The sequence below is a fragment of the Schistocerca cancellata genome, chromosome 4 (assembly GCF_023864275.1).
Source record: "Schistocerca cancellata isolate TAMUIC-IGC-003103 chromosome 4, iqSchCanc2.1, whole genome shotgun sequence".
Taxonomy (NCBI): Eukaryota; Metazoa; Arthropoda; class Insecta; order Orthoptera; family Acrididae; genus Schistocerca; species Schistocerca cancellata.
The window spans coordinates 137,311,426-137,327,820 of NC_064629.1; the positions used below are offsets into that span (position 1 = coordinate 137,311,426).

Consider the following 16,395-nt stretch of genomic DNA (forward strand, 5'->3'; position numbering starts at 1 on the left):
AGGAGATAATAGGAATAAAATCACGTTACTGGGTACTTTTTTATTTACATTAGTTACAGTTAACTGCAAATACCATCACTGACACAATGAGCATACCATTTGTACTGTATCTTACAAAATGTGCTGAAACTGACGGCCATCAGCCTCAATGCAAGCATGACATCGGCGAACAAGTTTCTGACCCACACTGACAAATATCCCTGGTGTGTTTCGAATCAGATCACAGGCAGCTAAAATTCTGGCAACTAATTCCATCTCCATATCCACTGGGGTCTCATATGTTGTGGACTGACAAGACAGCCAGTCCACAGTGACGGGTAACCGAAAGGCACGAGTTTACACACGCCGGCTGGCGTTATGTCTGAAACAGGATACGTAATGAATGCTATAAGAAAAGTACGTAGCTGCTGGAATACTTAACTTTAATCCATCATTTGTATACAGCATTTTTGATGATACAAGTGAGACTCTCTCTAGATATGGTTAATGGCGCCTTGCTAGGTCGTAGCCATGGACTTAGCTGAAGGCTATTCTGTCTCTCGGCAAATGAGAGAAAGGCTTCGTCAGTGTAGTCGCTAGCAAAGTCGTCCGTACCACTGGGGCGAGTGCTAGTACGTCTCTCTAGACCTGCCGTGTGGTGGCGCTCGGTCTGCAATTACTGACAGTGGCGACACGCGGGTCCGACATGTACTAATGGACCGCGGCCGATTTAAAGCTACCACCTAGCAAGTGTGGTGTCTGGCGGTGACACCACATCATACACAAGTGACTTTAGCTATCTACATAGGAAATAAAAAAGTGGATTCAGGTCAGATGACTCGCAGGCCACTGAATAGGACCCTTCCAATCCAGCGACCAGGAGATACTGTACCTGTACTGCTCAATCGTATTGTGCTACACGTCTCTGAATAGCGCTGAGTAATGAATGGATCTGTCGTTGATTCATAGCACAGTCTGTCATGTAACGATGTAAATACGTTAAAACGGAGCCATCTTATGGTCAAGTAAAGTAAACAAAAAGTGAATCATAACTTATTGGCAATCAGACTCATCCACCTTGTTTGCTTGCAGGAAATGAAGAATGTAAATGTAAATAAACAGCACCATACGTGTAGACTTGTATGCATGTTAGCTGTAAATAAGCTGGAAAACAGTAATGCTAGACAAAGCGGTAGACAAGTTTACTTCCATATCTGCTTAAGCTGGCTTCTCCGACCCTAGGTTCCGTGTCTCAAATTGTTCGGTGGAGCATTCTCTATGTCCTGTTACATATTTGCACGTTCTTACGGAAACACCCTGTATAAATATAGAGAGTAAGTCTAAAGGAAGCAACGAAGTAAATAAATAAATAAATGTTCCGGCTGGGCTGGTACCCACGTCCCGCCTCCGTTACGGCCGGTCGTTGTGGCCGAGCGGTTCTAGGCGCTTCAGTCCGGGGCCACGCTGTTGCTACGGTCGCAGGTTCGAATCCTGCCTCGGACATGGATGTGTGTGATGTCCTTAGGTTAGTTAGGTTTGAGTAGTTTCTAAGTCTAGGGCACTGATGACCTCAGATGTTAAGTCCCATAGTGCTTAGAGCCATTTGAACCATTTGAACCTCCGTTACATGATTTGTAAACATTTCGAAAATGTTCTCACATTTTCACATGAGATAGAACTAGACACAGACAGATGTTCTACACAAATTCCGTCCCGGCAAGAAGGAGTAGCGACAGTACACCATTTCTTCCCATCACCAGTTTAACCTGACTATTGAAACTGCTCACAATAACAGGCTTCTGAAATAACTGATTTTCGGTTTTTGATCGCTGTTGCCTCCAGTAATAAACGTAGAATTCGAACAAAGGTCGAAAAATTCTAATAAATGTTAAGGAATAGGAGACCACATTCGATATGGGGTGAAGGCTGTGGCACAAATCGATATCTTTGTCTCCAGCAAAGATGGCGAAGGTGAAAGAGACGGGTGCGGCGACAGCGAGAGCGAAAAGTCACAAGCCGATGATTGTCCCGCATCGTTGCTTTTGGATGGTATAAATTTTTCACCCTGAAGCAACCGAAAAATGAATGCTTCAGTTATTGTCCCAAGTATATTGCACGTCTACAAAATTATAGGTATGTCAACCAAAGTTACTTTCTCTTCCAACGAACATTGTGGATGTTTTCTCCTTACACGGTGTCGCTAGTTTGTTGTGACTCCTTCCATTTTTAATCTTTTAAAGCGAATGGAGCGTTGTACTCCGTGGCTACCGCACATCATAAAATATTTCCAAACTAGAGATGGTATCATTCTGCAATACAGCTGATGTCAGAGGACGACAGCGAGATACTACCGTGTAGACCAAGTGTGGCAAGTGCCTCCCGTAAGGTAGACCGTTCACCTGGTGCAAGTATTTTTAGCTCACGCCACTTCGGCTACTTGCTTGTCGATGAGGATGAAATGATGATGAAGACAACACAACATCCAGTCCGCGAGCGGAGAACATCACCGACCCGGCTGGGAATCAACCGGGACCCCACGTATGGCATTCTGCTGCGCTGACCACTCGGCGACTGACGAGGGAAACTCCCCATCGCACCCCCCTAAGATGACCCAGTGGACAGTCCGTCAAAAACGAACACATTCAAGCATGAAAACAGTAAGAATGTATCCTGAACTGTGAAAAAGCAGCAAAATAGAAATAGTGAACGATCCAAGCTCAAGACATGCAACATCGAGCAAATTTGATTACACCCGGTGTCGTGGTTATGTGGTCACGGGGTTGGAGTGCGAACGAGGAGATCAGTGTTCAAAATTCTCTTGTGGCCATTTTTTTCACAAAATATACATAAAATTTTAATGAATTAAAATTCGTGCTACGTCTGGGACTTGAACGCGGGTCTCCTGCTAACTAGGCAGATGCGCTAGCCATTACATCACTATACCAGCATGGCTAACACAACTGCACTTACTAGTCTAGTCCAGTGCCCTACCGAATACAAACTTCAATTCACGCGTTCAACCTATGTTCCCCTTCTTAAATCTTTAGAAATGCCGAGGCTCTGCGATACTGAAATAGCACCCCAGATCTGTGCTAGAGCAGTCCGCGCAGCTGCGTTTGGTGCAATGGCTTCCACATCTTCCTCGTAAGCAGGAGATCTGGGTGCAGGTCCTGGTCATAGCACAAATTTTAATCCATTTCTTCAGCTCCTGTCATTATCGAAAATAAGGTTGAGATTCATATGTCTCAAAGAAAGTTTGGTTCCATCATATCAAAGCACAAAATTATTTCGGTTCCCATATTTCCCCAAAAATCTCACGAAAATTAAGAACAGATTTTAAAATCGATTACTTCAGCGCCGTACATATCCGTTGAGGTTCCTTAACTGGTTGTGCACGATTTGCCGAGAATTAAAAACAATAGGTACTAATCGGAGTGATGTGTGTGGGTGCGCCGCAGACGATGCTGAACAGGAGGGCTTTCAGCGACGTGCTGCCCGACGCACCGAGGGGTTCACGGCGCAAGGAGGAGGCGCGCCAGGTGGAATTCGTGCGCGCAGGGCAGGCGCTCAAATTGGACACCATCATGCGTGGCGACGCTCCGACCAGCCTCGCCTCATCCTCCATGTTCAAACGCCCGCCATGGGAGCCCGCCTGCTTCTACCCGGACTTCCCGCACGAGACCTTCTGCGGCGATTCCTGGGGAGACAACAAGCTCATTGCCGCAACCGAGGCTGGAGTCTTCGTCATTGAAGGTACGAGTCGCTCACTTCTTGCCAACTATGGCGCCTACAGATAAGGACATTTCGCTTGATCACTGCCATAAAGAAATGAGAGAAATGCCGTAACCTAATAGAGACGAAGGTTTGTCATAAAGTTGTAACTATCACTTCCAAAAAGAAAACTTAAGTAATCATCTTTTGGATGTTATAGCTCCTCTTCCAATCTAAGAAAAATTTGACAGAAATTCCGCTATATGCTAAACGCCGTTTGATTAATGCTGTTTCGAGGAAAACTGATATTTTGAGACCGTGGCTATATGCAAAATACAGATTTATTCTTGCAAAGAAGATAACAGCGACCAACCACTTTTTATAACGTTATTTATTCAGATAAATAGCGCCGTTACCGGGTTCGAACCAACGGGTTCCTCATCAGACGGCTTGTTCGCGTTAAGATACGTTTTTGTTGTATTTACATTGTTGTTGTGGTCTTCAGTCCTGAGACTGGTTTGATGCAGCTCTCCATGCTACTCTATCCTGTGCAAGCTCCTTCATCTCCCAGTACGTACTGCAGCCTACATTCTTCTGAATCTGCTTAGTGTATTCATCTCTTGGTCGCCCTCTACGATTTTTACCTTCCACGCTGCTCTCCAATACTAAATTCGTGATCCCTTGATGCCTCAGAACATGTCCTACCAACCGATCCCTTCTTCTACTCAAGTTGTGCCACAAAATCCTCTTCTCACCAATTCTATTCAATGCCTCCTCATTAGTTATGCGATCTACCCATCTCATCTTCAGCATTCTTCCGTAGCACCACATTTCGAAAGCTTCTATTCTCTTCTTGTCCAAACTATTTATCGCCCATGTTTCACTTCCATACATGGCTACACTCCATACAAATACTTTCAGAAACGACTTCCTGACACTTAAATCTATACTCGATGTTAACAAATTTCTCTTCTTCAGAAACGCTTTCCTTGCCATTGCCAGTCTACATTTTATATCCTCTTTACTTCGATCATCATCAGTTATTTTGCTTCCCAAATAGCAAAACTCCTTTACTACCTTAAGTGTCTCATTTCCTAATCTAATTCCCTCAGCATCACCTGATTTAATTCGACTACGTTCCACTATCCTCGTTTTGCTTTTGTTGATGTTCATCTTATATCCTCCTTTCAAGACACTGTCCATTCCGTTCAACTGCTCATTCAAGTCCTTTGCTGTCTCTCACAGAATTACAATGTCATCGGCAAACCTCAAAGTTTTTATTTCTTCTCCATGGATTTTAATACCTACTCCAAATTATTCTTTTGTTTACTTCACTGTTTGCTCAATATACAGATTGAATAACATTGGGGAGAGGCTACAACCCTGTCTCACTCCCTTCCCAACCACTGATTCTCTTTCATGTCCCTCGACTCTTATAACTGCCATCTAGTTTCTGTACAAATTGTAAATAGCCTTTCGCTCCCTGTATTTTACCCCTGCCACCTTCAGCATCTGAAAGGGAGTATTCCAGTCAAGACTGTCAAAGGCTTTCTCTAAGTCTACAAATGCTAGAAACGTAGGTTTGCCTTTTCTTAATCTAGCTTCTAAGATAAGCCGTAGGGTCAGTATTGCCTCACGTATTCCAACATTTCTACGGAATCCAAACTGATCTTCCCCGAGGTCGGCTTCTACCAGTTTTTCCATTCGTCTGTAAATAATTCGCGTTAGTATTTTGCAGCCATGACTTATTAAACTGATTGTTCCGTAATTTTCACATGTGTCAACACCTGCTTTCTTTGGGATTGGAATTATTATATTCTTCTTGAATTCTGAGGGTATTTCGCCTGTCTCATACATTTTGCTCACCAGATAGTACAGTTTTGTCAGTACTGGCTCTCCCAAGGCTGTCAATAGTTCTAATGGAATGTTGTCTACTCCAGGGGCCTGGTATTACATTAATTTTCACTTTTTCCCATGTGATGAAAATTCCTGGAGTTGGTAGCGCCTGACAACCAAACCATGATGTGAGAAACTGTCTAATTTAACTGTAATTCTGCCTCATAACAATTTCGAAGGACATAGATCTAAACAAATTATTAACGTGAACATACACTCCTGGAAATGGAAAAAAGAACACATTGACACCGGTGTGTCAGACCCACCATACTTGCTCCGGACACTGCGAGAGGGCTGTACAAGCAATGATCACACGCACGGCACAGCGGACACACCAGGAACCGCGGTGTTGGCCGTCGAATGGCGCTAGCTGCGCAGCATTTGTGCACCGCCGCCGTCAGTGTCAGCCAGTTTGTCGTGGCATACGGAGCTCCATCGCAGTCTTTAACACTGGTTGCATGCCGCGACAGCGTGGACGTGAATCGTATGTGCAGTTGACGGACTTTGAGCGAGGGCGTATAGTGGGCATGCGGGAGGCCGGGTAGACGTACCGCCGAATTGCTCAACACGTGGGGCGTGAGGTCTCCACAGTACATCGATGTTGTCGCCAGTGGTCGGCGGAAGGTGCACGTGCCCGTCGACCTGGGACCGGACCGCAGCGACGCACGGATGCACGCCAAGACCGTAGGATCCTACGCAGTGCCGTAAGGGACCGCATCGCCACTTCCCAGCAAATTAGGGACACTGTTGCTCCTGGGGTATCGGCGAGGACCATTCACAACCGTCTCCATGAAGCTGGGCTACGGTCCCGCACACCGTTAGGCCGTCTTCCGCTCACGCCCCAACATCGTGCAGCCCGCCTCCAGTGGTGTCGCGACAGGCGTGAATGGAGGGACGAATGGAGACGTGTCGTCTTCAGCGATGAGAGTCGCTTCTGCCTTGGTGCCAATGATGGTAGTATGCGTGTTTGGCGCCGTGCAGGTGAGCGCCACAATCAGGACTGCATACGACCAAGGCACACAGGGCCAACACCCGGCATCATGGTGTGGGGAGCGATCTCCTACACTGGCCGTACACCACTGGTGATCGTCGAGGGGACACTGAATAGTGCACGGTACATCCAAACCGTCATCGAACCCATCGTTCTACCATTCCTAGACCGGCAAGGGAACTTGCTGTTCCAACAGGACAATGCACGTCCGCATGTATCCCGTGCCACCCAACGTGCTCTAGAGGGTGTAAGTCAACTACCCTGGCCAGCAAGATCTGCGGATCTGTCCCCCATTGAGCATGTTTGGGACTGGATGAAGCGTCGTCTCACGCGGTCTGCACGTCCAGCACGAACGCTGGTCCAACTGAGGCGCCAGGTGGAAATGGCATGGCAAGCCGTTCCACAGGACTACATCCAGCATCTGTACGATCGTCTCCATGGGAGAATAGCAGCCTGCATTGCTGCGAAAGGTGGATATACACTGTATTAGTGCCGACATTGTGCATGCTCTGTTGCCTGTGTCCATGTGCCTGTGGTTCTGTCAGTGTGATCATGTGATGTATCTGACCCCAGGAATGTGTCAATAAAGTTTCCCCTTCCTGGGACAATGAATTCACGGTGTTCTTATTTCAATTTCCAGGAGTGTATTTTAGTTACGTACGTCGGAAACTCCGCGCCATTACGTTGCAATGCTCTCTGCTTGTGTTCATGGAGTAGCGAAGACAATATCAAGCACTTTTTTATTTGTGGTTTAAAGCACAACTACTACACATACCAAAAAATTTTGCAGCATGGGAGGATGTATACAAAGATGGCGATATCGCAACCATAACAGTACCAAAGAATCTCTCTCTCAGAGATATTTCGATATTTGCTAGGTGGCCCAGGCAAGCCGTCCTCTTTGGTTTTACGTTGCCCGCATACGTTAGTGCAAGAAGGGTTGCGTCATCACTGCTGTCCAAAGGGGAAGTGCTGCCATCAGCGTGCGTTTTCCTGCTGGTTCCACTCTAGTAAGATCGCGTGGGCGTCTCTTTGTAGTTCGAGTCAGGTCTCACGGTCAAACCGGTAACTGCAATGTACTGTAGCAAAGGCTACCCCGATGTGATACTGATCTGTGGAGAGATGCACTGCAGTGCAGCTGAGGCCACAATGCTGTATTCACAACGTTTTTTAACGCGAGTTCTACCTAATGTGCGTGTTTTTAGACGTACGGAGATGCGTTTAAGAACCGAAGGAGCTTTACAGGTGCAACGTGTCGTGGAAAGACCAATCCACGACGTACCCGATGTTGCCCGGGACGTTACTGAGTATTTTGGAGCACATTCCGCGCACGGTAAGCACAGCTCGTATGAAAATAACGCGTGCGTACGATTTAGTATAAGCGAAAGTGTTGTGTCTAGACAAGACAGTCTAGACACAAGGCGAGGAAGCCGAAAGGGCACGCTCTTAACTCGCGCAGGCTTGCTTAGGTCTGAAACAGGATACGTAATGAATGCTATAAAGAAAAGTACGTAGCTGATGGAATACTTAACTTTAATCCATCATTTGTATACAGCATTCTTGATGATACAAGTGAGACTCTCTCTAGAAATGGTTAATGGCGCCTTGCTAGGTCGTAGCCATGGACTTAGCTGAAGGCTATTCTAACTATCTCTCGGCAAATGAGAGAAAGGCTTCGTCAGTGTAGTCGCTAGCAAAGTCGTCCGTACAACTGGGACGAGTGCTAGTACGTCTCTCTAGACCTGCCGTGTGGTGGCGCTCGGTCTGCAATTACTGACAGTGGCGACACGCGGGTCCGACATGTACTAATGGACCGCGGCCGATTTAATGCTACCACCTAGCAAGTGTGGTGTCTGGCGGTGACACCACAGAAAGTGTTATCGTGCTATTGCATTTAGGTTGCGGTATTATTTGTTCCTATAATAATAATAATAATAATAATAATAATAATAATAATAACACACTAAACAGGAAGATTACATATTGGATAACCACAGCGATTGCATTGAAGCGATGGAAAAAACAGATGCCTATAAATATCTAGGATACAGTCAAAAATAGGAATAGTTAATACAAATATTAAAGAAGAACTAAAAGAAAAATATAGACAAAGACTAACAAAAATACTGAAAAGAGAATTGACAGCAAGAAACAAGACAAAAGCTATAAATACTTATGCTATACCAATATTGACCTACTCATTTGGAGTAGTGAAATGGAGTAACACAGACCTAGAAGCACTCAATACACTTACACGATCACAATGCCACAAATGTAGAATACATCACATACATTCAGCAACTGAAAGATTCACATTAAGCAGAAAGGAAGGAGGAAGGGGATTTATCGACATAAAAAACCTACATTATGGACAGGTAGACAATTTAAGAAAATTCTTTCTAGAACGAGCAGAAACCAGCAAAATACACAAAGCAATCACTCATATAAATACATCGGCTACACCACTGCAATTTCATAACCACTTCTACAACCCTTTAGACCACATAACATCAACAGATACGAAGAAAGTAAATTGGAAAAAGAAAACACTACATGGCAAGCACCCGTATCATCTAACACAGCCACACATCGATCAAGACGCATCCAACGCATGGCTAAGAAAAGGCAATATATACAGTGAGACGGAAGGATTCAAGATTACAGTACAGGATCAAACAATAAACACCAGTTATTACAGCAAGCATATTATTAAAGATCCCAATACTACAACAGATAAATGCAGACGTTGCAAACAACAAAAGAAACAGTAGATCACATCACAAGCGGGTGTACAATACTAGCAAATACAGAATACCCCAGAAGACATGACAAGGTAGCAAAAATAATACATCAACAGCTTGCCTTACAACATAAACTTATAAAACAACACGTTCCCACATACAAGTATGCACCACAAAATGTACTGGAGAATGATGAATACAAATTATACTGGAACAGAACCATTATAACAGATAAAACAACACCACATAACAAACCTGACATCATACTCACCAATAAAAAGAAGAAATTAACACAACTAATCGAAATATCCATACCCAATAAAACAAATATACAAAAGAAAACAGGAGAAAAAATTGAAAAATACATCCAACTGGCTGAGGAAGTCAAGGACATGTGGCATCAGGATAAAGTTGACATTATACCAATTATACTATCAACTACAGGAGTCATACCACACAATATCCACCAGTACATCAATGCAATACAGCTACATCCAAACTTATATATACAACTACAGAAATCCGTAATTATTGATACATGTTCAATTACCCGAAAGTTCCTAAATGCAATATAACATATACCGTACAGTTAAAAGGAAGTCACGCTTGATCAAGGTCCGCGTCACTTTCCATTTTAGACCAGACATAACGTCTGAGAAAAGAAAGAAAGAATAATAATAATATGATCATTATTACAAAAGGTGTTCAAAAAGTTTTGCGCAGTCATCTCTAATTTTTTTTATTTTTTGCGGGAGGAGAATGAAATTTTTTGTGAACATACTTGGAACATTTAACTATACATTGAGCCTACTCAACGTAGCCTCCATCAACTGTGACTCACCTGGCACAACGTTCTTTCCATGATGTAAATCCACTTTGGTAAAATTCTGGGGATTGACTTTAAACCCTCGCTTGGCACAGGAAATAAGGTCTTTCTCACAATCAAATGTTTTACCGCGCAGGTGGGCCTTCAGACGACCAAAGAGGTAAAAATCAGGCGGAGACAAGTCTGGACTATAGGGAGGAAGAGGAACAATTTTCCAACCCATTTTCCTGATTTTCTCCTGCGTCATAAGGGCTGTATGGGTTTGGCACTGTCATGGTGTAGTCTGATAAGCTGACCCTGAAGCTGTGGTCTGTGGGTCTTGATGGCACGTCGCAGGCCGGCCGCTGTGGTAGAGCGGTTCTAGGCGCTTCAGTCCGGAACCGCGCGGCTGCTACGGTCGCAGATTCGAATCCTGCTTCGGGTATGGATGTGTGTGATGTCCTTACATTAGTTAGGTTTAAGTAGTTCTAAGTCTAGGGGACTGGTGACCTCAGACGTTAAGTCCCATAGTGCTTAGAGCCATTTGAACCATTTGAGCACGTCGCAGCTTGTCCAATGACAAACAGTAACAGTCCCGGTTAATTGTGGAGCCAGGTTCCAAAAAGTCAATGAAAATGACACCACACTGATCCCAGAAGAAGGAGGCCATCACCTTTCGGCTTGCTATTTGTGAAAGTCTTGGTTTCTTCTTCCGAGGGGAACCCGGTTGATGCCACTCCATGGACTGAGTTTTGCTCTCAGGTTCGGACAAAAACAACCATGTTTCATCCTGGGTAATGACGCCGATAAAACACTGTTCCCACTCTTCAGAGCCGGCCGGTGTGGCCGTGCGGTTCTAGGCGCTTCAGTCTGGAACCGCGTGACCGCTGCGGTCGCAGGTTCGAATCCTGCCTCGGGCATGGTTGTGTGTGATGTCCTTAGGTTAGTTAGGTTTAAGTAGTTCTAAGTTCTAGGGGACTGATGACCACAGATGTTAAGTCCCATAGTGCTCAGAGCCATTTGAACCATTTGAACCTCAGATGTTAAGTCCCACAGTGCTTAGAGCCATTTTGAACCACTCTTCAGTGAAGGTCTTCACGAGACCGTCGCACACGTTCTTCCTCGTCGTTTTCATTTCTCTTGTCAATAATCTAGGCACCCAACGTGCACAGATTTTTCTGTACCCTAGTTACTGTACCAGTGATACCACACTACCCAATGATAAACGAGTCATTTCAGCAAGCTGTCGTGTCGTCACACATCTGTCATTTTGAGTGATTTGATCAATGGTCTCCTTATTCACATCACTCACTACTGTTGATGGACTACCGCATCGTGGATTGTCCTGTAGAGAGAAATCACCTTCTTTAAACCTCTGCAACCACCGCTGGATACTGCTGCGATCCACTGTGTCCTCCCCATAAACAGGGATCAACTTCCTGTGAATCGATGTGGCAGAGTCATCGCCGGTCTTGAAGAGGAACTCCACCACCGACCGTTGTCGCAACCTGACATCTACTTCACGGTCCATTATGGCTCACCTGTAAATAAAAGAAAATACTTTTATATACCAACATATAGGTAAATGTTCCAAGTTTGTTCACAAAAAATTTCGTTCTCCTCCTGCAGAAAATAAAAAAATTAGAGACGACTGTGCGAAACTTTTTAACACCCTTTGTATTAATATTATGAAAGACATTAAATCTCGCCCAGTAATACCTATTTCTCATCGTAATTAGGACTAAGAAGAGCTGCAGCGTGCCTGAGGATATCGAGGTCTCCGGTACAAAGGATTCTGGAGGAACGAAAATGGCATCCCTTCAAGCTGCACCTACACTGACAGCTATATGCAAACGATTTCCAAAATTGGGCATAGTTCTGTAGACGTAAATAAAGTAGCGTTAAATCCGAATTCCATCGGCCAGACTTTGTGGGGCGACGAATACTATTTCGCCAATGACACCACTGTCAATAGACACAATCTACATTATTGGGCCCCTGCCAGTCCTCACTGGGTACGACCACATCACATGCAAGCGCACTGGTGTGTTAAACGTACGGTGCGGCATTCTAGGACACACGTCATTGGACCAGTTTGTTGGGCTCCCTGACTAACTGATCCGCTGTATTTGCAGTTCCTACAGAATGAGCTGAACTTTGGGCATCTTTTGGAATACGTCCTACTTCAGTTAGCTTTGAGACTCTGGTTTCAGCACGATGGTACATCACCCCATTATTGTAGAGGGATTAGGGAATATCTCAACAGTGTATACCCAGAACAGTGGATAGGTCGTGGTGGTTGCATTCGATGGTCATCGAGATCGCCTGATTTAACATCCTTGGATTTTTTCTTATGGGGTTATATCAAATCCATGGTTTACGAAACGGAACCGGAAAATCCAGATGTGTTTAAAGAACTAATACGTCATGCTTGCGCTCCAGTATCTGTAGAAATGTTAAGAGGTGTGCATGCTAATACCGAGAGGCGCTTACATCAATGCATCCAACAAGGCGCACATGCATTTTAACATTTGTATTGCGAATAATGCAATTATAAAGGTCTATCAGTCTATAACATAGGTTTAAAGGAACATCATTTATGACATTCATTATATTCATTTTTCTTTATTGCAATGATATGGTAGCATTTATGTAATGCTGCTAATTGTAAAACACGAACTGGTGCATTATGTGTTATTAACAGATCAGCTATCATATCTTGATATGCCTTGAAACAGACAATTAGTAGGCTTTGGCCCTTAAGCATAGTGTTTTGGTCAGGGACAATCGTTCTTCTACACAGACACCTTTCTCGAGCCCAGGAATCGAACGCGGCACCCCACCTGCAACAAGCAAGTTTTCTGGCATCGAGCTATAGGACTAATTATGCCTGTAAAGTGGTTGTTTTCAAGCGCTAGTCTTACGTTCAGAGGGTCCCCTCTCTGTTGGTGTGGAGTCCTCTTAACTGTTCTGCTTAGGCAAACCTTTCGTCGTCTGTGGTATCCGGGATTAACTAACGTCAACGGAGGACGCCGTGTGTACGCCACCTGGTACATCGATTTTTGGTAGATTGGTGTTACCTGTATGACATGCATTTTATGCTGTACTTGATGTTGAGGTTAGTCTTCGTTAGGTTCCTTTTGGAGCTTTTAGAAGCATGAACGTTTCTCAGTACCTGGCGGAGTAATCTTAATGCTATTTTGTCGAAAACTGATATTTTGAGACCATGGCTATGTACAAACTACAGGTTTATTCTTGCAGAAAAGATAACAGCAACCAACCACTTCTTATGATGATTTTTGTACACGTATTTATATCGTTTTAAATCGTTATGATTCACAATTACAGTTAAATTAGACAGTTTATCAAATCATGTTGTGGTTGCAGGACCACCATCCCAAGCAATTTTCACTACATGTAGGAATCAAAAGAGAAAACTAATGTAAACTACAACAAACTGTATGAACAAGCCGTCTGATGATGAACCTATCGCTTCGAAATTGGTAATGGCGCTATTTATGTGAATAAATAGCATTATACAAAGTGATTGGTTGCTATCATCGTCTCTGCAAGAATCAACCAGTATTATGCCGTTCGATTATTTTTGTTTTACTCAAACATGTTTCAGCGCTTTCTGTGCTATCTATAATAGGTTTTAATTTTTTTCTGAAAATTATTATTACATATTAACTTCTTGTGGAGGTTATATGAATTTTTGGCTTTAAGTAATTTACACTTACAAAGAAGCAATAATTAGACGTCAAATATTACGTTTGTTAACATATAATGTTAAAGTCACATGTCACAAACAGGGGAAGGAAGACCACAGCAATAAAAAAAATCTGGAAAAACATAAGTAACACGCTAAATAACGCGATAGAAGACAGCGATTTTAAGTTTAAAATGAACGAAAAACAGGGAAAGTTTCGTTGCTTGCAGGTGACAAGCTGTAGTATGTGTGGTAAATGTAAAACTACAGGCACGCATGACGAATAGTGACATATGAGATATGTGAGCAAATGTGTAAGTGGCGATCAAAAAGTTTCAGTTTGAGGGTGTTGCTGCACGTCTATGCGACGTAGCGCCATCCCGGTGCTGGTATATAAGCACCGACAAGTAGGCAAGGATTTGTGTGGCATTCGTGTCTTTCCGACATGCGTGCGGTAATTGCGGAACTGTGGCGACGTTATTACCAAATACGTCCAACGTGCTGTTACTCCTTTCTTGGCTGCCGAAGGACAAACACCGGTAGACATCCATTGGAGGATGAAGAATGTGTGTGGGAGGAGCATGTCTGTCGAGATCCACCGTTAAGGAATGGTGTTCCATCAAAAAAGCATGTGCAGTAGGCAGGTAAGGATTTCTTCACGCAGCAGGACATGGTGTTTTACCGAACTGGTATCTTCGACATGTTGCATTGGTGGGATGATTGCGCCGGCCGGTGTGGCCAAGCGGTTAAAGGCGCTACAGTCTGGAACCGCGTGACCGCTACGGTCGCAGGTTCGAATCCTGCCTCGGGTATGGGTGTGTGTGATGTCCTTAGGTTAGTTAGGTTTAAGGAGTTCTAAGTTCTAGAGGACTGATGACCTTAGAAGTTAAGTTCCATAGTGCTCAGAGCCATTTGAACCATTTTGGTGGGATGATTGCCTCAATGCTCAAGAAAATTTTTCTTAATTGGCATACCAATTCTAGACTGTACGGCCTTCGAATGGAAACTTTTTGATCGCCCCGCTTATATCATTTCCAAGTTAGCAACCTAGACCTAATTTTTTCAGCATGGCGTAAGTGTACGAGATATTCTGTGACATGTGTTCCTTACTGTATATGTAAACTAACGTAAAATTAGGCACCTTATTATCGCATCTTTGTACATGTGAGGAACTTTAAGCCAAAGACGCATATAACCTCCACAAGATGTTAACATGTAATAACAGTTTTCAGAATAAAAATAAATAAAAACTCCCTGAAGAGAGTATAGAAAGTGCTAGAACATGATTAGGTAAAATGAAACTAATCAAACGATGTCTAGCATAAGCCGCGATTTCATACAGATTCTTACGTAATTAATTTCTTGTTTATAAGATAATCTTAAAATAGTGGCGCACAGCTTGTGTAGAAGATATAACCACACCAAGCGTACAAAAGTCTTTGTTTCCTTATTCTGCAACTGGTTCGACCTATCAGTCATCATCTGGAAGATATTTTTTAAAAGTTGTTCACGGGGTATGCCACATTTTTTTGGGGTCATCAGTCTTCTGCCTGGCTTGATGCGGCCCGCCACGAATAATTCACCTGAGCTAACCTCTTCATCCCAGAGTATCAGTTGCAACATACGTCCTCAGTTATTTACTCGATGTATTTCAGTCTCTGTCTTCTTCCACAGGCCACATGTCTACAACTTTAAACTGTACTCCATGACTGCTTATCGCTGTGCGAATATGTGGCCCTTCAAGTGGTATGACCGTCAAGTTCGGAACTGCGCAAACGCGACGATGTCATGCCATACGCAAGGGCTACATACACTCCTGGAAATTGAAATAAGAACACCGTGAATTCATTGTCCCAGGAAGGGGAAACTTTATTGACACATTCCTGGGGTCAGGTACATCACATGATCACACTGACAGAACCACAGGCACATAGAGACACAGGCAACAGAGCATGCACAATGTCGGCACTAGTACAGTGTATATCCACCTTTCGCAGCAATGCAGGCTGCTATTTTCCCATGGAGACGATCGTACAGATGCTGGATGTAGTCCTGTGGAACGGCTTGCCATGCCATTTCCACCTGGCGCCTCAGTTGGACCAGCGTTCGTGCTGGACGTGCAGACCGCGTGAGACGACGCTTCATCCAGTCCCAAACATGCTCAATGGGGGACAGATCCGGAGATCTTGCTGGCCAGGGTAGTTGACTTACACCTTCTAGAGCACGTTGGGTGGCACGGGATACATGCGGACGTGCATTGTCCTGTTGGAACAGCAAGTTCCCTTGCCGGTCTAGGAATGGTAGAACGATGGGTTCGATGACGGTTTGGATGTACCGTGCACTATTCAGTGTCCCCTCGACGATCACCAGTGGTGTACGGCCAGTGTAGGAGATCGCTCCCCACACCATGATGCCGGGTGTTGGCCCTGTGTGCCTCGGTCGTATGCAGTCCTGATTGTGGCGCTCACCTGCACGGCGCCAAACACGCATACGACCATCATTGGGACCAAGGCAGAAGCGACTCTCATCGCTGAAGACGACACGTCTCCATTCGTCCCTCCAT

At 44.3% G+C, this 16,395-nt stretch overlaps 1 protein-coding gene across 1 annotated transcript in view; it reads left to right on the top strand.

Annotated features, from left to right (window-relative positions):
- LOC126183925 (GTPase-activating Rap/Ran-GAP domain-like protein 3) overlaps positions 1 to 16,395 on the top strand; it is a 662,070-nt gene that overhangs the window by 580,288 nt on the left and 65,387 nt on the right. The window contains exon 14 of the mRNA XM_049926272.1: positions 3,438 to 3,732. Coding sequence (XP_049782229.1) covers positions 3,438 to 3,732 — 295 coding nt within the window. The remainder of the gene's footprint in view (positions 1 to 3,437; positions 3,733 to 16,395) is intronic.